Source organism: Microtus pennsylvanicus, chromosome 13 (assembly GCF_037038515.1).
Source record: "Microtus pennsylvanicus isolate mMicPen1 chromosome 13, mMicPen1.hap1, whole genome shotgun sequence".
Classification (NCBI taxonomy): domain Eukaryota; kingdom Metazoa; phylum Chordata; class Mammalia; order Rodentia; family Cricetidae; genus Microtus; species Microtus pennsylvanicus.
This window is the reverse complement of record NC_134591.1, coordinates 76278179-76303108: the sequence shown is the minus strand read 5'-3', so window position 1 is coordinate 76303108 and position 24930 is coordinate 76278179. Positions and strand designations below refer to the sequence as shown.

The following is a 24930-nucleotide window of genomic DNA, read 5'->3' as shown; positions in this document are numbered from 1 at the left end:
ACCAGCAGACGACCAGCCTTATCCTAGATCAGAGATTCCAGCCATCCTCCATCAACACTGCACAGCGGATCCAGGATCCAAGTGAACTGACCCGCTCAAGGTCACACCAGTCCTGGGCGTGACCAATCTGGTCCCCTGACAGCCAGAAGAGCGCTCTCCCCAGCACACACACAGACTCTCTGGTTACTCGGTAATTTGGAGAATTACTGAGTTGATAGCTACAGCGCCAGTTTAAGTAAGAGTCAAATACCCAACAGAGACTCGCGGCCAACCCTAAAAAGGCGTGCTGCGACAGAAACCATCACAGGAAGCTTTGAAAATCTGAGTCCAGAGTCACAGGCTTGGAGCTCACAGAGGCAAACCCAGGCGGGCCCTGGCCCTGTGCTGACCACTCCACTGAACAGACAGGGAGAGAAATACAATGCATGCGTACTAACTGTGGACTCCACATAGTCACTGGGGAGAAGATGAGAACCCAAGGCACCTATGATGTCCTATCACATCGAAGAGCCTGGGCTGGCTAGGACCCCCAGCCCCAACCCTAGTACAAACATCCCTTCCAAGACGTCACGGCACATAGATATGTCAGGCATAAACAGATGCTTGCAAGGCCTGGGAGGTCTCAGTACGGAATTAGATGTCCCCAAGGCAGGGGCAATGTTCACGAATATGCCTGCCATAGCCCCAGCATTGGTCATGGGTACCATTCTGGCCGTGGTACATCAAGAGTGGGGGAGGGGGCGCAGAGTAGGCGTTATCACATGTTAAAAGAGAACAGGAGCCCTGCGCAGAACCCCAAGCACTTTCTAATTAAAGAAGACTGTCCCACTTCTGAGGCAATGAGGCGAGGGAGGCAAGGGGCAGGGAAAGTCTGCCTATGGTTTGTTCTGGCGGCAAAGGGCACCCAGAACCAAGTCAGTTCATGCCTAGGCTCCTCCCGCCTTGGGACTTCCTGAACCATTTATAGCGACTTGCTTTGATTTTACTATTTAGACACAGTCTCGTCTATCACACTTTGGTCATTGGTCTCGAATGTGCCAGGTAGCTTAGAAGGACCCTGAGCGTCCACCTCTGGAGGGCTGGGATTCCAGGCGTGTGCCACCGCACCCAGTTATCCACTGCTGGGGATTGAACCTACAGCCTCATGCTAGGTGAGGCCACTACCTACTGGAGCTATATCCTCACCCTAAGCTGGATGACTCCATTAACTCCATCTCCTTCGTCTAGTGTCTGAGGATGCAGGTGGTATCACGCATAGAGGACTCGGGAGAGAGCGCTAGTTCACAGATCTGCAGGGTGTGCTCATGCCTTGGTCTGTGATGTCCCAAAACTAGGTGACCTTGAAGTGGAGAAGAGGAAGAGTGAGCGGTGGCAGAAACAGAGTAAGGCACAAAATGACTCTGAGGAGTAACACTGTAGCAAGGGTGAAGATCTGGCAGATGCCCTGTTTCTTAGCAGACACATCTCATGCCTGTTAGAATACAGGAGTGGCACAGGATCCACAAGGGACCTTGGGAATCACTTCCCTCTAGTAGGGCAGGCATGTCCTGAGCTAACCCCTGATCTCCATGCTCCTGGCTACTGCTCTTGTCCCTGTGACCAACCACCTAGTAATGGCCACCTTTATGAGGCCCCTACCTAAGGCCATTTGTCTCCTAAAGGTCTAGATTCATGAGATGCCCACTGAGGGCAGAGTGGAACTCAGTCTCCTTCTAGGCATCCAAGCCCTGCAGTTCCTTCCCTTCTTCACCGTCCGCTCAAATGCCTTGTCCAGTGACCTTTCTGTCCCCGGACCATCTCAGCGCCCTTGTCATTTCTGTCACTTAGCCTAGATGACCTCACCGGACTATTTCTATTCTTTTGGCTGTGGGAAGGATTGTTTGTGCTTACCATTTTTGAGATAGGCTCTCATTTTGTAGCCCCATGCTGGCCTCAGATCCTGAGGGCTAGGGTCAGAGACCTGTGCCACTGGGCTGGCTCCCCTGGCTCTTTCTGAGTTTACCTCTGACCTTCTCCTTAGTGCGTTCTGTCACTCAATGCAAGCCCCACCCCCAGCTGTTTGCTTGGTTCTCTTCTGAGCACTGGGAAACATCTGAATTTGCCCCATGTGGTTATTGCATCTCCAACCCTAGAAGAGAGAGAGAGAGAGAGAGAGAGAGAGAGAGAGAGAGAGAGAGAGAGAGAGAGAGAGAGAGGACTTTCCCCTGTCAGGAGGATCTCCTTGCATCTGGAATAGTACCTGGTACAGAGGAGTGGCTCCATAGACATCTGTGAAGGGATGGAGTCTTGAACACACATGGTAGGGCAGGGGGCATTGTCTGCAGAATGACCGAGAGCCCAGTGCATCATGCTGGGCTCTGAACACTGACCTCACTAGCACCTGAAGGTCTGCCATTGTGGGATCCCTGTGAGCTGACATAGACCCAGGAGAAGCCAAGACCACCCAGTGGTGTGTTCAGGATGTGGGACCCGGGCTGCCTTCTATTGGCTTCCCCCTGTAGGTGTCAGGCTTGCCTTGGCACGGGGGCCACCATCCCTGGGCAGCAGTTACCCACAGGGGGCGCGCCTCGTTGGGGGCAGGGGAGGGGGCTGGCCTTGGAGTCACGGTTCAGATTCAAGAAGGGAAATCATCCGAGCTTTTAAAAAATTAAATGGAGTCAGTAATTTGATTTCAGAGAGAAGCTGAAAACCCCGTAATGGCAGGAGCAGCTCAATTCCGTGGTGAAAAGGAAAAGCCTTAAATGGGGCTATTAAGCTTTTGCCTGGGATGGATCTGCCCGGAGAAAGAGGAAGGAGGGGGGCACGCAGGGGGGAGAAGTCATCTTCGAGGTAGGGACCGTTTATCAGCCAAGACAACCCTGATTATTTATTTATTTATTTAGTTCGCGTTCTGGGCGGGCACGGCTGCCCGGCCTCCTCTTCTTGGCTGCGTTTCAAACCCCACTTCCAGCCACAGTCGGCCTGGAGGGGGTGAGGCATTGCCCTCGCAGGGAAGCACGGAGTGGGGTTCCGGCCCAGGCCACAGCTGGGCTCCTGGGCCACTGAGTTTGGGAGCTCTGGGTCACTGCAGGTCAATGGGTCTGTCCAAGCCAGAAGGGTACCAGCTGCTGCCATAGAAACCATAGTTTGTGCTGACACTCCATCCTCCCTCCCCAGGGATTCCAGCATGCTTGCTCGGGGCTCGGTACCCAAGGCTTTATGTGATTCTTGTTCACCTCCTTCAATAACCCCACCAGGGAGGAATGAGTATCATTTCCCCTCCATTGATGAGGAAACTAAGGCTCAGGAAGGCTAGTGCCCTGCTAAGGTTACAAAGCTAATGAGGAGACAATGGGGCCAGAGCCCTAGACACGGGTGGGCCTGGCTATAGGCCTGCACGCTGCCCAGATGCCTTCCCAGATTTAATAGTGAGATGTGAAGTACAGCTGGGCCAGCTCAGGGAGGCCGGGGGGCTCTGATCCTGTCGCAGCCGCCTTCTGAAGGGAAGTAGGAACATACCAAACCGCGTCCTCCCTTCCCTTTGTGCCTCCCCTCCCTGGACACTCTGACTCACTGCTGAAGTCTCTAGAAAGGCTCAGCACAGGGGCCTCTTGAGCACCCCCCTCCACATGCGCTAAAGCTCAGGAAGCTGATGGCTCTCAGGGGTTGGGGCCAACCTGGCCTCCATCAACTCCTGACCTTCAGGGAGGGGGAATCCAGCCTCACTGGGGCAGAGCAATCTGTTTTCTGGGGGAGCCAGAAGGCTTTGGGTGTGTGGAGGTAGGGGGCTGGCTGTATGTGGATGGCCAGGCCTCAGGCCATGTAGGCACTGACTCAAGCTGTAGGGTACTGTCTGCACTTTCAGAAGGGGTTGCAGGCTTCTCAGAGGTGGCAGTCAGAAGGTCCCTGGGAAGTACTATCTGAGGATCTGCTGAGCCCACACTGTGCCTCCCAGGGAGCTCTGAACTGGAGGTCTCCAGGTGGGCACTGGCATCTGGCTGTCTCCCTCTTTGGATAGTGAATCTGACATCAGTCTCTGGCAAGACAATGAGTCCCAGCCCTTCTGTGCCCTGCCTTGGTTCTGAGGTTGACAGATCCAGGTACCCTCTGACCCCTTCTCCAGATGGATCTTGCTCATTCTGCAGTGGCTCCTCAGCCTTGGTTATTGGTAGTATCTCCTGAGGCCTTCTGGGAGCACGGTGGAAAATCAACCCCTCTTCATCGAGGCGGCTCCTGAAGGGCCTTGTCCATGGTGGAAATTCCTCGCCGATGTGGGCAGGCTCCCTTGGGGTGGGATCCACAGGCTCTGTTGATTTCACAGTCTCCCTTGACAATTGTGCCAGTGGGAAGGGACTGCCTGACGGCTGGGCAGAGTCCTGCTTAGTCATCATGACTCTTGGAACTTTGGTTAGGGGAACAGATGGTTGAGAACCCAGCAGCGTTTGGGGCCCATCAGATCGCCAAGAAGACCACAGAGGAGAAGGGACTTCTGAAGACAAATGTGTGGTCATGGAAGCGTGAGACAGGAAGACCGCCTGTGAAGGTCTGGGGCCAGCCTGAGAAGCTTCCATGTGCTCTGAGGAGAGTGTAGCAGGAGCCCAGAGATGTGGAATTAAGTCTGCCTTTTTTGAAGGAGTCTGAGGACCACGATGCTCTTGGCTTGCACTGGTGGAAGAGAAGGCAGTGGACATCCAGCTTCCTCCTTCCGGTGGAGCCGTTTGCAAGAACGGTGCTTCTGGTTCCAGCTGCACAGAGAGGAAAAGCATCAGAAATAAAAGCGTATGGCCCTAGCAACCCTGTGAACCTCAGCCTAGAGAAGGATGTGGGGGCAGTGGCCTCAGGCTGAGCTTCTAGGCCTGCCTCCAGGACCCCCACCTCCACTGTTTGAGCATGCCTGCCTCAGTTTTCAACCCCCTTGTGAATACAGCAGCTGTTTCTACCGCTACCTTCTTCAATGTGAGCCAAGCAGGACAGATGCAAGGGCCCTACCCAGAGGTGGAGCACGTTAGGTCCCTGCTTTCCCTGGGAAACATTCTGAGTTTGAGGAAGAAATGTGACCAGGGGTTGTCAAAGTGTAGCTATCTGTGAATAAAGGGTAGTAAGAGAAAGGGCTTAGGCCCCATTAAAGCCATCCCCGCCTCGTGGGGACCAGACCCTTGGGTAGGGAACAGCATGCAGAGCACACGGCTGTGGATTTGCCTCGGTGGTTTCTTTAGCAGACTGGTGCACAAAACGCCGAAGGGGCTCATCCTGAGCAGCCACTCGCGGGATCTGGAACTGGGGAGAGGCAGCAGGCGGCGGCACTTCCGCTGAAACGGTGTCCCATCCAGGGGACAGGGTGGGTAGAGTTGCCCTCGGTGTGGCTGTTGAGACAAGTGAGTCTTCTCTTGACCCTTCCAAGTGGAAAGCAGAAGTCAGCCTTCCCCCTAGGGAAGTGAAATCTTCCTGCCACGGAAGCATTGATCCGTTCCCCCAAAGAAGAGAAGCCTGGTGGTCAGTGCCCAGCCCTGGCTTAGGAGCTGTCCTCACGGCTGAATCTCTCAGAGCTTTGAAATTAAATTATCTGTGCTAGAAACGCAGCTAAGTTGGCGGAATGCTTGCTTAACATCACAAGTCCCTGAGTTCAGCCTCCAGAATGATATAAGCCAAGTACTGTGGTTCACACCAGTAACCCCAGCAAGTCAGAAGGTGTTGGCAAAGGGATCAGAAGTTCAAGTTCATCCTTGACTAGAGAGCAAGGTCCTGGCTGGTCTGGATCTGAGACTCTGTTTCAGTGAACAGAGACTAATGAACTTAAAACACATAAACCCAGGTTTCTGCAGAGATCTCCTGACTCCATTCACTGCCCAGCCTGGATGCTACCAGCTGGCTTCATCGGAGAGCTATCTCCTATTTTGAGGTTTAATACATTGATAGGTCCAACCCCAGAAATCAATCAGAAATGGGTAATGTTGCCTGCTTGACCATCCTCAGGTTAGCCAGCCAAGCACTGCTGATATCCTAGACCAAACCATACTGTACCATGTTGGGGGGTGGAGGCATCTTGTACATTTTAAGATGGTCAGCAGCATCCCTGGCCTCTGGGGACCAGGTGCTGGTGGCATTCTCCCAACACTTCTCATCCACAGGTCTGGTACAACCATTTAGTATCCTTGGGGCAGGCTGCAAGGTGGTTAAAATGGTGAGATTTTGTAGGGATGTCGTTGTGTGGTTATATCTGAGATAGGCTTCCCATAAGTAGCCTAGGCTGTTCTTGAACTCAGCCTTCCTCCTGTTCAGCCCCTCAAGCTCTGCAAACGCAGATGCTTCCCCAGAGAAGTCAGGCCTGTCTCTTTGTGGGGAATCTGTTGACTCCTGCTGCCTGAACTGCCTGCCACTCCTTCTTATCCTAAACCCCACTGCTGCTTTGCCCCCCTTCCCCTGGGTCCTGGATGCCCTTACCCTCACTGGTTTATGCTTCTTACCTGACCCCCACCAGCATTTCCACCCAGCTCTTCTCACTCACATCTTGAGATGTTTTATCACAGGGAAACTACACATGCCACACTGCAGAGGTCAGAGGTCACTTCTTCCCTTTTGTTACATGGGTCCTGGAGATCAAACTCAGGCTAGCAGGCTGGGCAGCAAGCACCTTTACCTGCTGAGCCATTTTGCTAACCTTCACCCAGTCTTTGGAAGATGAAGGCACCCCTCACTGCCATGGCTACACCCCCACTGCCATGGCCACACCCCCACTGCCATTGACTTTTCTTTTCAGGGGTGGGCACCCTGCTTACTCCATTGTTCTCAGAAGCTGCCACCTGAAACTGTTAGGATGCTCTTGAACACCCTTTGGGTTTGGTTGTCATTTTGTAAGGGAGAGGGAGATTTTAAAAAATCTGTATCCTGAGGCTGAAGAGATGGCTTGGTGGTTAAGAGCACCTGTTGCTCTTTCAGAGGACCTGGGTTCAGTTCCCAGCGCCCACATGGTCTGTCACAACCACCCGTAACTCTAATTCATGGAGAGCTGATGCCCTCCTCTGACTCAGAGGGCACCAGGCATAAACATGGTATACAGACACACGTGCGGGCAAAACACCCACCCGCAAAAACTGAAACGAACCAAAGTCTAAAAGAAAAGTCCCAGAACTGCAGGCACGTAGGCGACCCATTCAGAGTCTGACTCACGAGTCACGGATTGACAGAGGAAAGACGTTTTGTAAAAATTCCTGGTGAAAATCGGATCTAACCGGTACTTGTAAGTAAGTGGTTGCTAAAAGCAAAAGCTGAAGAAGGAAAACTGTATGAGCCGCAGCCCCTGATCTCCACCCAGGCTTCTAGACTGCAGGGAAAGGCAGGAGCGAAGAGCAGAGACTATAAAAAGAACAGAAAGCTCTGGAAGCTGCAAGGAGGTACAGAGGAGGTGCACTGGGGACCAGGGAGGGGAGAGATTCATTCCGGCTGCTGATATGAAATTAATAAAACCAGAAAGGGAACATTCTTTCCCCGTGTAAATCTTTCCAGGGAGGGAGAAAAAAAAATCCTCCTAAAATGTTTTTATTGCTGTTGCTATTTTCGTATTTTATTCATTATCTCCCTGTGAACAACCTATCTACCCTTCCGAGGCTATAACAAAGTCCATCTCATCGCTGGCACCTCCTCCTGGGTCCACCTGCCCTCCACAAGGCTCCAGAGACACCTCCTATCTCCCCTTACAGGCTACTGGAGAGACCCCATCCGGTGGCCTCTGCTCCCTCCCTGCTCTCTCACCCATAGCCAGTGCCTGCTGAATCCTGGCCGGGTAGAGTTCCAACCCCCCCTTCCAAAATCAATATCAGTGCCGCAGGAAACTGCTAAAACAAAAGCAGCCGAAACATGTAAAAACTTTCGAGAAATATTTCCATTTTTAGCAGCCGGTTAGAACTCGACCCCGTCCTCACGCCCCACCCCCCAACCCATCCCGCCTTTGTCTTTGTTTCTGAGTTTGGGGCTAGATGTGGTAGGCAGTCCCCCTTTTAATCTTTAAATATAGTTCTGAATATAATTACATTTTTATGCAGCACCGAGACATCATATCCTGGTAACGGGGCATTCTTGCACTATTAACATCTGAGTTCAATCTCCTTCCCGTCTGTCTTCTATTGAGGACAGTTAGGAAGTCCTGAGATGAAAGTGATTGACATCATTTGTGAATTATGTGTATTTCCTCGTGCTGGATCTGAATGGGTTTTGCTCCTGGTGGTTTTGCATGTGTGAATACCAGGTTGCCTGGTTGTCCAGCATTCACCGAAAGCCCCTTCAAGACAGGGCGGCGGCATCCCTCACGCGGGAGCTTGCACGATGTTTATAGGGCAACTTGCCTCAGATGAAGGACACAGTGCAGAGGCTCGGGCTCGCTGCCAAGCAGTTGAGGCACTGGCCGACCTGAGGCACTGGAGCCCACACAGAGACGGTGGGACACACCAAAATGGAAATGGGACATCCTGTACCAGGTTCTCTCTGCGTCTAATGCAGCGTTGTGACAGGCTCTAGGATCCTTAGGTTCCAGATTGGAAAGAAAAGCCGAGGTGGGAACTAGGGATGTAGCCCAGTGGGCAGAGTGGTTGCCTAGTACAGGAAGCCTGGGTTGATCCCCAGTGCTTCATAAACTCAGCAGAGTGGCCGCTTCCTGTAACCTCAGCTCTTGAGGCCTGGAGGCAGAAGGGCCAGAAATTCAATGTGATCTTTGACTGTGTAGGGAGTTCAAGGCCAGCCTGGGCTAAATGAGTCTCTGATTGTCTCAAACAAAACAAAACCTGAGACAACACTCAGAGAAGTGGTACGCGCCTGCAAACCAAGCACCTGGGAGGCTGAGGGAATTTAACACCAGCCAAGGCTACACACTAAGACCTGGTCTCAAAATTAGAAACAAACAGGGCAGTGGCAGCGCACGCCTTTAATCCCAGCACTTGGGAGGCAGAGACAGGCGGATCTCTGTGAGTTCAAAGCCAGCCTGATCTACAGAGTGAGTTCCAGGACAGCCAGAGCTGTTATACAGAGAAACTCCATCTCAAAAAAACAAAATTAAATAATTAATTAAAAAATAAAAAGAGAGATCAATCAGTAAGGCGTTTACCACAGCAGAGTAAGAATGATCTGAGATCAGATATCTAGATCCCTTGTTTGAAAAATAAAAATAAAAAGGCCGTGGAGCCAGAGAGATGGCTCAGTGGTTAAAAGCACTGACTGCTCTTCCAGAGGACCTGGGTTCAATTCCTAGCACCCACATAGCGGCTCACAACTGTCTGTGATTCCAGTTCCGTGGGACCAGAGCAACTCCCTGTGCACCAGGAAAAAACATGCAGGAAAAACACTTAGGCACATAAAATTGAAAAAAAAAACAAGCAAACAAAAACAAAAAAAGTAAATGTTCTTAAAGCCCTGTGCACCTGTAATTCTAGTACTAGGGGGACAGAGACAGAAGATCCTTAACGTTTGCTAGCTGGTCAGAGCAGCTGTCAAGGTAGGCTCGAGGGCCAGTGAGAGACTGTTGAACGAGTAAGGTAGACACTGGACATTATCCTTTGGCTCCCATATCCATGTGCACACACACACACACCTACACATACACACACATACACATGCACACACATACACACACAGTCGAGGCTGAGCTGGGAAGCTGATGCACTTCTGCCTCTGTCTCCCTTTGCACCACTCAGGACCTAGGCCTCTCCAGTTCCAGCAGCGTACTTAACAGAATCACTCAGTTGCTGAGATGTGGGAGCTCTCGGTCCAGAGAATGAATACTGCCAAAGGAGAATGAAGCCAGGGCAGGGAGCGAGACCATGGGTGGCATGTACCTGTCACTAGCAAGTGTGTTTTCAGGGCTCCTCACTTACCCACACACTGGAAAAAGTTCTCCACTCTCCAGTGTACTGGGGAGACCATCTCCACAAAGGCAAGGCTCAGGTCCACCCTGTAGAACGCTTGTGTCCCTGGGGATTCTCTGGCTTCTGGGCATGGCTGTGGGACAGCAAGGCATTGGTTCCATGTGATGAGATACATCCCTTGTCCTCTGACTGTCCCTGCTGGGGCCACCTCCTAAACAAAGCAAAGCCTCTAGGACATAAACAGTAAGGCCAGCACAGAGCCAGCCCCCAAAGACCTGCTCTCTGAATTTCTGACTTCGGGCTCAACCAACAGCCCATTCAAGAGGTCTCTGAGGAAGAAGCAAGGCCATAACACCAGGATGCTGACCTGGTACTGGAGCAGCAGCGGGGCTGGGATGCTGACGACCACGAAGTCTCTGTCCTCGGTCACCGTGAAGGTGTTGGACTGGTGCACCCGCAGGAACCTGGGGCTCAGGGACTCTTCCACACGGAGTCCTCTCCTAACCAGACCCAGTCTCTGCTTGGGGATGTAAACTGAGACCTCCGACCCTGGCTGGGACGACACTGGAACCAGAAGGAAACGCGACCCAGAAAATGAGCTACAGGGATGCAGGGTCTTAGCCAGAGCCACACCTAAGGCCAGCCCACACACGACTCAGTTCACTTGGACTCTGGAACTTGATGTCCCAAGAAAAGAAGGAAGGTAGTGAGGGAGGAAGGAAGGAAGAGAAAGGGAGGAAGGAAGAGAAAGGAAGGAAGGAAGGAAGGAAGGAAGGAAGGAAGGAAGGAAGAAAGGAAGAAAGGAAGAAAGGAAGAAAGGAAGGGGAAGGGAAGAAAAGGGAAGGGAAGGGAAGGGAAGGGAAAGGAAAGGAAAGGAAAGGAAAGGAAAGGAAAGGAAAGGAAAGGAAAGGAAAGGAAAGGAAAGGAAAGGAAAAAGGGCCACCCTGTCTAGCTCTCGGAGAATACTGCCATTCGAGAAGGTTGCTGGAAAAGCAGTGCCAGGAGCAGGCTGGCAAAGGCCAAGACTGCAGTTCATGGCCCTGCCTGGCGCCCCTCCCATGGCAAGCTGCTGGTAGGGGACAGCCTGTATCAGTTGTTTACACTTTAGCAAGAACTTTGTTGTACCAGCCCTCTCATAAGGTGTTCTGAGCTGGCTCTGGAGTTGCTAAATGAAAAGCATTTGCCTCCAAATAAAGATATTTCAAATAGTACCAACAGGGCGGGAGTGTGTGGATTTGGCAAGGACATCCCCCAAGGCCGCTGGACTCCCCAGAGTTCTCATTCTGAGACTTACTTCATGATAAAATTCTCATCAAACCTGCCGTGTTCCTCATCTCTCACCTGCCCTCACAGGACAAAGCCTTTGATCCATCTAACTGTGCAGTGAGAGCTTTAGCCTTCAGATTCCCTGGAGGTCAGCAGAATGCTTCCAGATTCCTGGCCTCCTCACAATGAAGAGGTGCATGGGAAGGGAAGGTATCGCCTCAAAGTCTTGCAGAATATGACCACAGACCCTAAAGCCTGCCTGGGGCCCCCAGAAGTTCCCAGATCCCAGATTTGCAGCCCTCAGTAGATAGCACTGTTCACAGTCACACTTCACACTCCACTCAGACTGCTCCCACGTCCATAGTCACACTTCACACTCCGCTAAGAAGAGAGGCGGCAAAATGGGGCAGTGGGGACAAGGTGTTTGGCAGAGGGGAGAAAACAGGAGTTGACAGATAGTGCTAAAATCAGAGGTGGGCCTCAGGGGCACTCCTATATCTTACCCAGCGGGCACGCAGCCTTGAGGGAGTAGGCATAGGAACCGCTCACCAGCCAGAGTGGCAGGAGCTCCAGGGAAGTGTTCCATACCTGGGGAAGCAGGGAGGTCCCCACTGTGGCCACTGTTCCTCCTAGAGGCACTCTCCCTCCTTAAGGGCCTATCCTCTCTACTCCACCCTTTCATCTCATCTCTGAACAAAGCCCCAAGCGTCAGGGCCCAGGCCAGGGCCTGTTGCTCCAGCACAACCAGGAAATATTATTTAGCCAGGATATTTTTAGCAGGAAGCAAGCTCGGAGCAAATGTCATGTGAGCCGTCTTCTCTTACACGGCAACTTTGGGCTATTTAAAGAGATGGCAATTATGATCCTGCCACCATGATCAGGACGCGCTGAATACATGATTGCCGGAGCCCCTCATCTGCCGAGAAGAGCACTTTACGCTAATGGGGCCCAATTTTCAAAGCCGCCTGCCTAAATCTGTCCAGTCTCACAGGTGGACACGTGAACTGGCACTGCGGGATGACAAAGTGCTCCTGGGGGTGTGCCAGGCTGTGGGGACCCCCTCAAGCCCGGCCTGGCCATTGTCCACCACTGACCTCCTGTCTCTGAAGAAGTTCTTGTCGTGGGCTTTGGACGGTGACCGTGGTGGCACCAATGTCCACATCTAATCCCATCAAGCTGGCGTCCTCCAGAGAAGCCACCAGCTCCCCTCGAAGGGACAGCATCCACGGGGTCTGATGACATAAGGCAAAGTCACAATCCAGCTGACCAGGAGACATGCTCATTTGGGGTCAAGGATCATGGGTACTTGGGGGTGGGACTCAAGATAGTGACGAGGTCATGGAAAGGCTCAGCTGACCAAGGGGTAGAACGGCAGCAACTTAAACATGCTGATGCTCTTATATTCCAGGGAAGCCGACCTCTTACAGGGGTGTTTAGAGCACAGATGAACATACTGGGCCCCCGAGAGCAGGGCCAGTCACTCAGCTTCTGTACCATCCAGGCCAGCGTAACTGACGGCCTGAAATGGGACACGATCAATGGGGGCTATGAATAAAGATTGGTATCTAATGACGCGAGAGGTTTGAAGAAGAAGCACAGCCCAGTCCAGACTGAGGGAAGACTCTAAGACAAATGGGATGCAAGGATTCCAAAGACTCAAAGGGGTGTAAGGGAGGCTCTCCCCAGGTGACTGTGAGAACCCCTAAGACCAGGAGAAAAAGTGGGTGCCTGGTGTAATGGTGTGATGGCTGTGTTCCTAACACTTGGGAGTGTGAAGCAGGGGGATTTACATGATTTAAATGACAGCCTAGGCTATGTAGTAAAATCTTGTCTCCAAACAATAGAAACTAGGGACTGGGGCATAGCTCAGTTAGTAGAGTAATTGCCTAGCACACCCTGGGTTTAATTCCACTTCCCGCCCAAACTATTAAAAAAGAAAAGCTGGACGGTGGTAGCAAATGCTTTTAATCCCAGCACTCTGGAGGCAGAGGCAGGCGGATCTCTGTGAGTTCAAGGCCAGCCTGATTTACATAGAAAATTCCAGCCAGTCAGGGTTATATAGTGAATATGTGTGTGTGTATATATATATATATATTCTGCCTCAAAACTAAAGAAGAGGAGAAGAGGAAGGGAAAGGAAAGAGGAGAGGAGTGAGGGAAATACAGAGGATGGCTGTGAACCACACAGGACGGCTGTGAACCACACAGGACTGGGTGGCCTTGCTAAGGATTCAGCTCCTGCCACTGGGAACCTTTCAGAGAGAATCTTACCATGGCAGGACCCGGAGGCTTTCTACCCCAGCAGGGTGCCACCAGATTCTTTTCCCCAGACAGCTTCAGGCCTCTGTGTGAGAGGGTGCCAGGGGGAGTTCCCATTCTGCCATGACCCAGGCCCACAAAACTACTGTCCACGGACATTCTCCACAGAAGGACCATGGAAGCGGCAACCTCCTGCCTCAGAGCCTCCCCAGCACCAGGCCTAGCAGAACCTTCCAGAACAATGCCCTTTCCTCACCTACCTGTCCACCGTTGATCCTTGGAGGCAAGGGCCTAGAGACCTGCGAGGAACAGAGAGGACGCAACAGCTGCAAACTGTGAGCAAAGGTGACGCTTCTGCAATCACCGCAGCAGGAGTCCAGCGAGAGAGTCCTGCCGCCCGACTGTTTGCTCATTAAGACAAGAAAATCATTTCTGTTCTGGGACTCAAGTGTCAACAGACCCAGGGAAATGTCGCCTCAGCTGCTGCCCTGGGCCAGGCCAGCAGGACAGCTAGCATGTGGCGCACAGCTGGCAAGGCAGAGGCTAGGTGTGCACATGACCCTGATGCTTGTGGTGGGCTGGTTCCCAGGCCTACACCTCCCGCCTCATCTCGCCCCCAGTCACCTATCTCTTATCGCCTTTCCTTTACCTGTGGACTCCAAGGAACAAAGGTAGAGGCGTGTGTTCACCCAAGTGCCATGCTTAGGATGCCCAATCATCTCGGGCTAAAATAAGGATGCTCTCAGGCAAACCCGGACAGCTGGTCCCTCACTGCACCTGAACCTCATGATGCCAGCAAGGGAACGGCCTGGGCCCCAGCTGCACCCATCTGTGCTCTTGCCTACACTTCCTTTATTGTATTATTTATGTATTTATTATATCAGTGTGTATGTTGTGGGCGTGCATCTGTCACGGTGTGCATGTAGGGGTCCAAGGACAACTTAGGGGCGTCATCTCTCCTCGGCCGTGCAGGTCCTGGAGATGGAACGCAAGCTGTTAGGCTTGGGCAAAAGTGCCTTTAGCTACTGAGCCATGGCACAGCCTCCTCTTACCTCCCATTGCCTCGACCCACCCTCACTCCCTTTGCCTTTGCTGCAAGCATGGGCAGGGATACTGAGGCACAGGACAGAATCATAGACCAACAGAGAGCAGCTACCCCCTCCCCTCATTCCTTAAAAGCTAAGAACACTGAGCCTCAAAAGACTAATGAGTCTGGACACCTCTCCCACATAGGGTTGTCTCCCCTTTCCCCGGCAAGTGCAGAATTCATTCTTCCTGGCCCAGAGATAAGTAGGTGGAGTTGAGGTAGCCTCTATCCCCTCAATCTTGCCAGTGCCTCAGCTCTGCTGCCCCTGGCCTCAGAGAGCTCAGCACCCCACAGAGAGCTCAGCACAGCCCACTGGGAGTCTGTTGTGTGAGAGCCGGTAATTCCCTCACCTTGGAGATGCTGCCTTCACTTAGGGAGCAGAGAGGAAGGAGACCAGAAAGGGATTCAACATTTCCCAGGTCAGCACCAAAGCCTCCCTCCAGTCTCTCCACCCCAGCCCCACAGCAACAAGGCAGCCCTGGAGGCTGCGCTCTTCTGTGGAGGGAGCCATTTTGTAGAAAGAAGGGAAAGGACGTGGGACCACGTGCACAGGCCAAACGCGCCATGCCCTTTAAATGGCCACGAGCAGACTATATTTAGGGCCTGCAGACATTCAGCAGGACCTCGGGTAGTCTTCCCTGGGAGCAATCGCTAATCACTGCATTGAGTTTACCGGTGCCCCTGGGCACACTTAACCCAGGGCAATGAATAGTTATTGCACAGCCTCCCTGCTCGGGGCTTGTGGGCACACTTAAGCAAGCTCGCAGATCGCTGCAAGCAGGGCATGGCTCGGGTACACCCTTGGGCACCCTGTGCCATCAGCGGGGAGAGGCAGAGTATTAAATATCTATGTGCCCTGTGCCCGCGGCTGCATTTAGCCAGGGGCAAGGCTGGTGTAACGGCTTTAATTAAAACTTGATGCAAGTTCAAGGTGCAGCCATGGAAGCGGCTGCAGAAGTCACCAGGAATGAATCAGTCAGTTCGATGAGGTGATGAGGTTCTATGATGGGTGAGAGAGAAACAGAGGAGATGGGGCGGGAGGCGGGTAAGAAGGGTGGCAGCTGAGACTCTTGCTCCCATACAGCCCAATTTTCTGCGACTCTGCCCAGGGAAATGGGGGTCCTGTTGTCCTGCAGGCCCCAACACCTACGCTGGGGAAGGATGCTGGGGACCTGAGCAGGTCAAAAAGGACAAAGTTGGCGCTTGACTGACCACTAGCTCTGCTCCGCTCCGGTTTCTGTCCAATGCTGTATGACAGGGGCAACCTTGTCCCCTGGTGGCCGCTCCCAAAATTACAGGCCAGTGTAAAGAGACGTGACCACCCCCAGACTGTCAAACCCACACCTCACTATGACCATGTTTGGGGATCTTTAGGAAGAGGCCTGTGACTCTCAGGAACAATAGCACTTTGCCTGACATGAGCAAAATGGGCCCTAAACATCCCTTGGCCTCAGGCGCTGCCCCTGAGCCTGTGCTCTGTTGGGTAGCAGAGAACTCCAGAGGCAAGATCACAGGGGGCAGGCACAGAGCTGGGGTCCCAGCCTCTGCTCAGCAATCCCTGTCTCAGCACATTTGCTTCAAAGGCCGGGACAGATGAGAATGGAACGGAACGCCCCTCCCGAGGCAGACTGGTGTCCGTGCAGATCTGATCATCGGCACCAGCACAGAGCTTGGCATCCAGCATGTGCTTCTCACGGATACTTCTCAAATGGATGGTTGCTGTCATCTGTAGGTCTTTCTCTCCATCCTCCCTTCAAGCATCTCCTCTCCTTTCCTCCTTTCTTGTGGCATCAGGCAACATTGAGCACTTGGGTTTTTAGCTGTTTGGGTTTGTTTTTTTTTTTATTTGTTTATTGTGTGGATGTGTGCATGTGCAAGGATCATGGTTCATGTGTGCCGGTCAGAGGGCAACTCACGGGAGTCAGTTCTCTCCTTCCACTACGTGGGTCCCAGGAAACAAGCTCAGGTTTAGCAGCAAGCACCTTTACCCATTTGCTGGCCAGGGCTGACTTCAAACGTACGGTCCCCTTGCCTTAAACTGCCTGTGTTCTGGATTCCAAGTGTGAGCCATCAAACCCAGCTCAACCTTCAACATCCTGTTTGGTGGCATGGTCCTTTCAAAGTTAAAGGGCATCGCACTTGTAACCCTAGCACTTGGGAGATGGAGGCAAGACAATCAGAAGTTCAGCCAGGCCATGGTGGGCCACGCCTGTAATCCCAGCACTCGGGAGGCAGAGGCAGGCTACACTAGTGCTCTACCACCGGACTACTTTCCCAGCTGAAGTCAACTCTCTAAAGTGTAATTTCACATGCAACTACAGATTTCCTGCTTCTCCTTTAAAAGCTGAAATTTCTAGCAAGATGAGGCAGAGGTTGAGTCTCTGCTCACCGAAGGGGCCTGTTCTAGGTTGGCCAGGGCCCGTTACACTTCCGGCTCCTAGCTGCATTCTGCCACTACCAGCCATGGAACCCTAGCAACTCACGTTTTGCCCTCTTGTCCACTCTGTAGCATGGGGTCATAGCAGCACTTCCTCCCAATGCTGCTGTAAAGGTGAGACAGTCGACATCCGCAGAGCAGGGGCAGGGACATGGCTCAGTGGCGGAGAACTGGCCTGGAATCTATCAGTGAGGGGCCAGGGGTGTGGCTCACGGACAGAACGGTTGCCTAATAGATGTAAAGTCCTGAGTTCCATCCTTAGCGCCAAAGTAAATAATTTACAAAGCAGCAGCCATAGCTATGCCCGGTGCAGCAGGGTGAGTGGGAGAGAAGCTTTGCTGAGGAAACGGAGGCTTGAGTTCAATTCCTTACTCCTTTCTCCGTCTGACACGTTCATTTCTGCTGTGAGTTTGCAACCCTCTCCTGTTCCCCGGTCAAGCCTCTCTCTAGTCCAGAGCTACAGAGGAACTTGAGTTTAAGGATGCCACCAAGCAATGACACACTGGAGGACACCATAGGCCTGTGTTCTTCCCAGTGAGGATGGTGCATCGCTCCTCGGTGCCGGGGATGGAACCTGGGGCCTTGCTCACCCCAAACCTGAAGGCTGTAATTCTTTGACATGATCTGGGTTAAATCAGGATCCAATGCTGCTGAAATTGCTCCGTGGATAAAACGTTTGCCTCAAAAGGGTAGGGAACTGAATTTGATCCTCAGAACCCCCACAAAACCAGATGCAGTAGCTGGAGTCTGTCATCTCAGCATGCCTATAGCAAGACAGGAGGCAGCGCCTAGAGGCTCCACAGAGGTGCAAGTGAGAGGCCCTGTCTCAAAGAAAAAAAGTTGAGAACTGACTGCTGAGGCTATCCTCCAAGCCTGACACACAAGGAACTCATCACATACGAGAGAGAGAGAGAGAGAGAGAGAGAGAGAGAGAGAGAGAGAGAGAGAACAGGAATGGGGAGAAGGATGAGGAGAGACTAGACTCTGATGTCAAGTCAGCAACTTTTCTTCTTTTTTTTTTTTTTTTAATGGTTCTTCGAGACAGGGTTTCTCTGTAGCTTTGGAGCCTGTCCTGGAACTAGCTCTTGTAGACCAGACTGGTTTCGAACTCACAGAGATCCACCTGCCTCTGCCTCCCAAGTGCTGGAATTAAAGGCATGCGCCACCACTGCCCAGCCTTTTTACTTTTTCTTTTTGCCAGCAATTTTCCTTAATCCAGAGAGAAAAACACAGAGAACACACTACACACTCCTGCTGTTCTGACGTTCACTGGATGACTTAAAGAACACAACGGCAGAGACTTTAGTTGTCACCACCCCTTGTCCCAACACATGACTCAATGCCCAAAAGCCCAGAGGGAGGTGATATCCAGTCAACACTAAATGTCCACAGAGAATGGGCCTACCCTGTGTCTCTAGCTGTCAGCTCTGCTGGACTACACCCCAAAGCTCAGGAACCACAGTCATCTCCTGGGCCTTTGAAGAGAAGCCAGCCCCCCCATGACCATCACCACTGTCGGAACCCTCCTGGACCCTTCCTGGCCCTCCCCACCCTTCTCCGTCCTCCCCAGTTCTCCCCAGCCCTCCCTGACCCTCCCAGGGCTTTCCAAGCTGTTACCTGAATGAATGAGGGGTGGCAGCGGACCCTCTGTTCACCCAGCCTCGACGTGATCACGGGACACTTCATTATGCAGAGATCACTCTGCTTCGACCTTTTTGTCCCTTTTTGAAACATTCTGATTTCCAACCTGTAATTTGCTTTCTGGACGTCGGGCAAAATTCACACGTTCAAACGAAAGAAGAACAAGCAGTTAATAGGCCACGATTATAGGTCAGCCTCCGCTCATGGCGGGCACCATGAACGCGGGCCTCCCAGAAGCCTGTCTCATGAAAGAGCTAAGAAGCAAGCCGAAGGGTCTCTGGCACAGGGGACCGTGGCAGATTCTGGCCTGTGACAGTTCAGCCCTGACAGGGAAAGTCCCTGGGGATGACCCCGGACCAGGGGATTGCTCTGTCTTTCAGAAGGTCACCCTTAAAGAGACAGCATGGGTTTTTATCTGCTCATTCCTGACAACAGACATATTGTTTCTTTCAACCCCAGTAAGAAATCCCTTGGTCCCATTCTACAGCTGAGGCAGTTGCGGCTCCGCACATGTGAGCAACTAAGCAAACAGCACATGGCTGTTTCTGCAACAGAGCTGCAACATGCCAGGCCAAGGGAACCCTGCAAGAAGCCCGAGTGTGAGCCCTGGAGTGGGGGGTGAAGTGAGGTACATGGGGGTGGGGGTGAGGGACTGTCAAGGAGGGCAGTGCTGACAAGAGAGGGGCAGGGGAGCTGCTGGAGAGAAGAGGATAAGCCAGGCATGGGGATACACACCTAGAACCCAGCACTCAGGAGGCTGAGGTAGGAGGAGCCAAGGGCTGCTTGGGCTACAGAGTGAGTTCGAAGCCAGCGTGTGCAGAGAGAGCCTGCCTCAAAATAAGATTGCTTTTTTTAAAGGGTGTGTGTGTGTGTGTGTGTGTGTGTGTATGTGTGTGTGTGTGGAACTGGTGGTGCACACCTTTAGTTCCAGCACTTGGGAGGCAGAGGCAGACAGCTCTCTGTGAGTTCGAGGCCAGCCTGGTCTACATAGGTGGTATGTTCCAGGCTAGGGTTCATAGGGAGACACTGTCTCAAAGCAACAACAAAAGAAGCTGGATGTGTAACTCAATAGCTGTTCACTTGCCTGTCATCCTAGCATACATGAGTTCTGACCCCTGAGCTCTGACCCCAGCACGGCAAAGCAATAGTTTCCCAAACCCACCTCTTTCTGCACAAAGCAGCCCGAGTACAAAGCTCGGAAGATGAAGAAGCCGCCCTCCTGAGCAGGACGCAAGAGGAAACCACATTTGGTAAGAAGAGAATCCAGGTGGTTGGGGGCCCTCGTGGTGCCTGTGACAGAAACAGACAGGACCATGGGAGAACAGCGGAGGCCAGGTCAGGAGCGTCCAACACCCAGACATAAGCCCATAGCTGCTCTGTTCTGGAGCGCGGGAGAACAGCAAAGATAGGAAGTCTGTTGTTTTTGCCAGATACCCATGCAGACGCTCCCATCCGACCCACCTCCCAGCTCTGGGCCCAGCCTGGTCTGTAGAAGCTGCCTTCTCATTCCTCTCCCACTCCTTCCCTCCACAGCAACCCACAGAGTCCCATTCAAGCCTGCCACAGATGGCTGTGCTCTCCATTCAGAGCCCCATGTGAGACACACCTCACTGCTCTTCCTCTGCCTTAGCCATACTGGCTGGCCTCCCTGTTACTTCTAATGCATCCTGGATAGACCCGGGACCTTTTCACTGGCAATATCTTCCGCCTGGACCGCTCTTCTAGATACCTGTGTGGCTCAGTCCACCACTCTCAAGTCTTTAAGTCAATCCCCCTTGTCAACAAGTCCTCTGCCAGCCGAGGCTCCATCACCCCCTCTTAACCTCGCCCTGCTCTCAGACCCCCTTTCCGCATCACAATTACCACCTCGCCTGCTGAAAAAACGTCTAGGACTACAGCAGTGGTCTTGTTGCCCTCCACCCAAATGCCAGCCCCATGGCGCCAAGAGTATTTATCTGTTTTGTTCTTCGCCGTATCCCTAGCGCCTTAAGCTGCATCTGGCGCGTAGAGGGTTCTCAGTAAACATTTATTGGATGAGGAAAACACAAAGAGGAATATCACTGAGCAGAGGGATTACAGGCAGTTTTCATTATCGTCTTTAGATTTCTTCTGTTTCCATAATTATCTTGTGTTGCTTTTGAGGTGATTTTTTTTTATCAAGTCCCCCACCCTCCCGCCCCAAAGCCCACACTTTTCATTCCCAGATAGTTGACAGAGGAGGAATACGCCCTTGCAGGAGACAGCTCCGGCAGCCTGGGTGCGGGGGGGGGGGGGGGGGGGACTCTCGGGTGACATGCCTCCCTTCTAAGGGCGTGCAGCCTTCACAGCTATCTTTAGCAGATCAAGGCCGAGCCTGTGGCTCTGAAAGGCACATCACTGGGGAAATAAAGTGTCTCAGCCTAGATGTGCAAATTGACCCGGGTCCCTTTAGTTCCCCATTCACGTCTGCACTTTGTAAATATTTGCCCGCATCCCCGCTGCTCGCACCTGCTTGCTGTCCCTTCAACTTTATGGAAGGCAGCAGGCAGCGTCGTTTCTGCATCCCCACCTGGCGCTGCCGACTAGAAGAAAAGCGCTTCCTCCGAAGCCACAGGTGTCTCTGACAGCGTCTAAAACTAATGGCCTGTGGCTGGCTGCTGTGACTAATTCCCTGATTATTGACTTTATGATTTTACACTTAAAACTTCTTTATAATAACACACAGAAGTGTTTAATGGGCTCTATCCAGAGCCATAAAAATTACTTATTGAACAAGCGTTTTAAAACTATTAATCTATTGTTTTCCATTAATAATGGCTTTCCAAAGAACAGGCGACAGCTTAATGTATCCTCCGCGTTTTCTCCTGGAAAAGTGGCCTTTTAATACACAAAGCCACTCCGGTTCCAGAGGCGTCGCCGGCTGACTGACCATCCCAGGGCCAGTTCAGGATTCAGGATTCAGGACACAGCAGTCCCAGACAACACTGTAGAATCCCAGACTAAGCCAGGCCTGATGGCTCACAACTCTAATTCCAATGCTGGAAAGACTGAGACAGGACTGCCGTGAGTCTGGGGCCAGCCTGGACCACATAGGGCAGCCTGGGCTACACCATATGATCCTGCCTTAAAAAAAATAAAGCAAGGTCAAAAAATCAAAAATAAGGAAGGGTGCCGGGCGGTGGTGGCGCACGCCTTTAATCCCAGCACTCGGGAGGCAGAGACAGGCAGATCTCTGAGAGTTCGAGACCTGCCTGGTCTATAAGAGCTAGTTCCAGGACAGGCACCAAAAGCTACAGAGAAACCCTGTCTCAAAAAAACCAAAAATAAATAAATAAATAAGGAAGGAAGGAAGGAAGGAAGGAAGGAAGGAAGGAAGGAAGGAAGGAAAGAAGGAAGGAAGGAAGGAAGGAAGGGGAGGGGAGGGGGAAACGAAGGAAAGGAAGGGAGGGAAGGAGAGAGGAAGGAAGAAAGGAAACAAGGAAAAGGCATTCTGAGATGGGAAGGCTTCCCTCCTTGATTTCTTTGTTTTTTTGTACAAAGGAAAGGAAACATTCTGGTGTCTTCCTTGCAGCTTCTGTGACCAAAGGCATCACAGGCAGTGCGCTTCAGGCATGTTTTCTCTATTCTGGATCCTTCCAGACATTTCCAGAAGGTCTTCCTCCTGGAAAACGGGAAAGCTCATGGCTCAAAGTTTTCTGAAAGCCATAATTTGCCGTCCATTTGGCTGTTTTAGGACTTTAGGTGAAAGTCCCCACCAAGCATGAGATAGTGGTTCCAGCGGGTAAGACCGTGGACCAGGGACTGGAGAGTGTACTCCGTGTCTAAGAGCCCCAGCTGCTGCTCTTCAGAGGACCTGGCTTAGCTCCCAATATTCACAGGGTAACCCACAACCATTTGCCACCCCAGTTCCAGGAGGCCGACGCCCTCTTCTGGATCCCACTAGCCGTGCAGGTACATGGTACAGGAACCCACATGCAGTAAAATGCCCATACATGTGCAATAGAAGTTTAAAGAGAAAAAAGAAAAGAATGCATGCCAGCAAGAAGGCTCGGTGGATAAAGGCACTTGTCACCAAGCCTGATGACCTGAGTTCAATATCTGGGATCCTCGTGGTTGAAGGAGAGAACCAAATCCTGCAAGTCATCCGCTGACCTTCCCATGCTCACTGTAGCACATTTCTGTAAACACTGCATTTTAGTGTGCATGCAAGCACATGCGCACACACACACACAACTAATGAAATAAACAGAAATTTTTAAAAATACATTTTTTAAATTGCCCCCATTAACTTCACAGTGTGATTTAAGTTTAGGGACATACTAGCACCTGATGGGCACTTCAATCCAAGCTTGGGGCCATTTGTTCACTGAGCAAATGTCTATTAGGAGTCTCCTAAGCATGAGACAGAGTCCTTAACCCTGGAGGAACCGTAGCTATCAACACGGAGCACATGGGCTGTGCGTGCTCCCTGTGACCTGCTGGTGGCACTGATGACAAGCATGTGAACAAGAGTAGGTCATTTTAAGTAGGAACCAGACTGAGAGAAACGGTGATGAGTGTGTGACCTTGGAGAAGGTCAGGGCAGGCCTGGGAAGGAGCAAGCTTGTAGCCCAACGATGCCTTTCAGGGAACTGCAGTGCCCGTGCCCTGGTGTGAGAAACGCATTGGAGAACGGGAGGGGGGGGGGTTGGTTGAGAAGATAGCTTACCCGGCGGGTGCAGGACCCATGCCAGCCACTGCCTCAAACCCTGCACGTGGCTCCTTGGAACCTGCAGGGTCATGTAGTCTGAGAAGCATTCGACCTTCCCTGTGGGGTAAAGAAGTTACTGCTGAGGAGGAGGAAGGACAAAAGGGAGAGCGGAAGGAAAGGAAGAAGAGTGGACAGGCTTCCTTCCAAGCCTGCTGCAGTGAGCAGCCAGGAGGGGCTCACCCCTGCATCTAGCCACAGTGATCAGCCAGGAGGGGCTCACCCCTGCATCTAGCCACAGTGATCAGCCAGGAGGGGCTCACCCCTGCATCTAGCCACAGTGACTGGCCAGGAGGGGGCTCACCCCTGCATCTAGCATCAGTGTTTTGTTTTTTGTTTTGTTTTGTTTTTGTTTTTTCAAGACAGGGTTTCTCTGAAGCTTTGGAGCCTGTCCTGAAACTAGCTTTTGTAGCCCAGGCTGGCCTCAAACTCACAGAGATCCGCCTGCCTCTGCCTCTCGAGTGCTGGGATTAAAGGCGTGCGTCACCACTGCCCGGCTTAGCCAGTGTCTTATGGGGAGACAAGAAGCACTGTGATTTCCTGGTGAGCACAGGCACCAGAGTCAGAACATCTGGGTCTAAAGCCCTACCGTGCGCGCGTGTGCGTGCGTGTGTGTGTGTGTGTGTGTGTGTGTCTGTCTGTCTGTCTGTCTGTCTGTCTGTCCATGTGTCTGTTGCTTAGTCAGTTTCTTCCTGGAATTGACTGTATAACAGTGATGATAGGGATATGGACAATGACGACCGAAGGTGACAGGGATGGTAGTGATGGTGACATGATGGGGACTCTGGCCTGTGTTCTCTCCCAAAGCCTGAATTTAGTCTTCATCTTTTCTCCAGGATGAACGGTAACCGCCAGCAAAACCTTTCCTGAGGGCTGAGAGTCCCTCTAGGGGACAAACAAACCTGAGGGTCCCACCCTGTTCTTATACATCCCCTCTCTCACGGATAAGCTCAATAATGGAAAACCTGGCTGAGAATGTGGCTTAGGGGACAAGAGTCCTGCTGAGCAAGCATGAGGATCTGAATTCAAGTCCCCAGTACCTATGTAAACAGCCACGCGTGGCCATACGCGCACCTCCCACTGAGTACTGGTGGATATAGAGACCAAGGTTGGCTGACCACCAGCTTAACTCCAGGTTCAGTGAAAGAGCCGGATAACTAACACCCTCCTCTGGCCTCCGTGTGTGAAGGGGCACACACACCCAGACACATGCATCTATCATACACATACACACAAAATAAACCACTTTGTAAAAGGGGGGGGCGGTGAGATGGCTTAGCAAGTACCTAGTGCTTGCCACCCAAACATGTTGATCTGCCAACCTCATTTAGATCCTCAGAACCTGTGTGCCGTAGGTTCCTGTCGCTGTGATAAAAGACTTGGTTAAAGGAGACTTGGGAAGGAAAGGGTTTATTAAATATAGGGCAGGAGTCTAGAGGCAGGAACAAAAGCAGGCCATGGAGGGAGGGATGCTGCTTACTGGCTTGTTGTACACACACACACACACACACACACACACACACACACCAGGATACCATATAAAGAGCGAAGGAGAGAACCAGCTCCACAAAACTGTCCTCTAGCAGGGCGATGGTGGCACACGCCTTTAATCCCAGCACTCGAGAGGCAGAGGCAGGCAGATCTCTGTGAGTTCGAGACCAGCCTGGTCTACAAGAGCTAATTCT

General features: G+C 52.1%; 1 protein-coding gene across 1 annotated transcript in view; it reads right to left on the bottom strand.

Annotated features, from left to right (window-relative positions):
- Positions 1-2864: 2864 nt before the first annotated feature.
- Positions 2865-24930, bottom strand: part of Ciroz (ciliated left-right organizer protein containing ZP-N domains) — a 31006-nt gene continuing 8940 nt past the window's right edge. The window contains exons 3-12 of the mRNA XM_075945278.1: positions 23207-23305; positions 19682-19809; positions 18496-18639; positions 13615-13653; positions 12191-12328; positions 11600-11684; positions 10198-10394; positions 9840-9963; positions 5179-5372; positions 2865-4724 (exon numbers count right to left, since the gene is read on the bottom strand). Coding sequence (XP_075801393.1) covers positions 3702-4724; positions 5179-5372; positions 9840-9963; positions 10198-10394; positions 11600-11684; positions 12191-12328; positions 13615-13653; positions 18496-18639; positions 19682-19809; positions 23207-23305 — 2171 coding nt within the window. The 3' untranslated portion in view covers positions 2865-3701. The remainder of the gene's footprint in view (positions 4725-5178; positions 5373-9839; positions 9964-10197; positions 10395-11599; positions 11685-12190; positions 12329-13614; positions 13654-18495; positions 18640-19681; positions 19810-23206; positions 23306-24930) is intronic.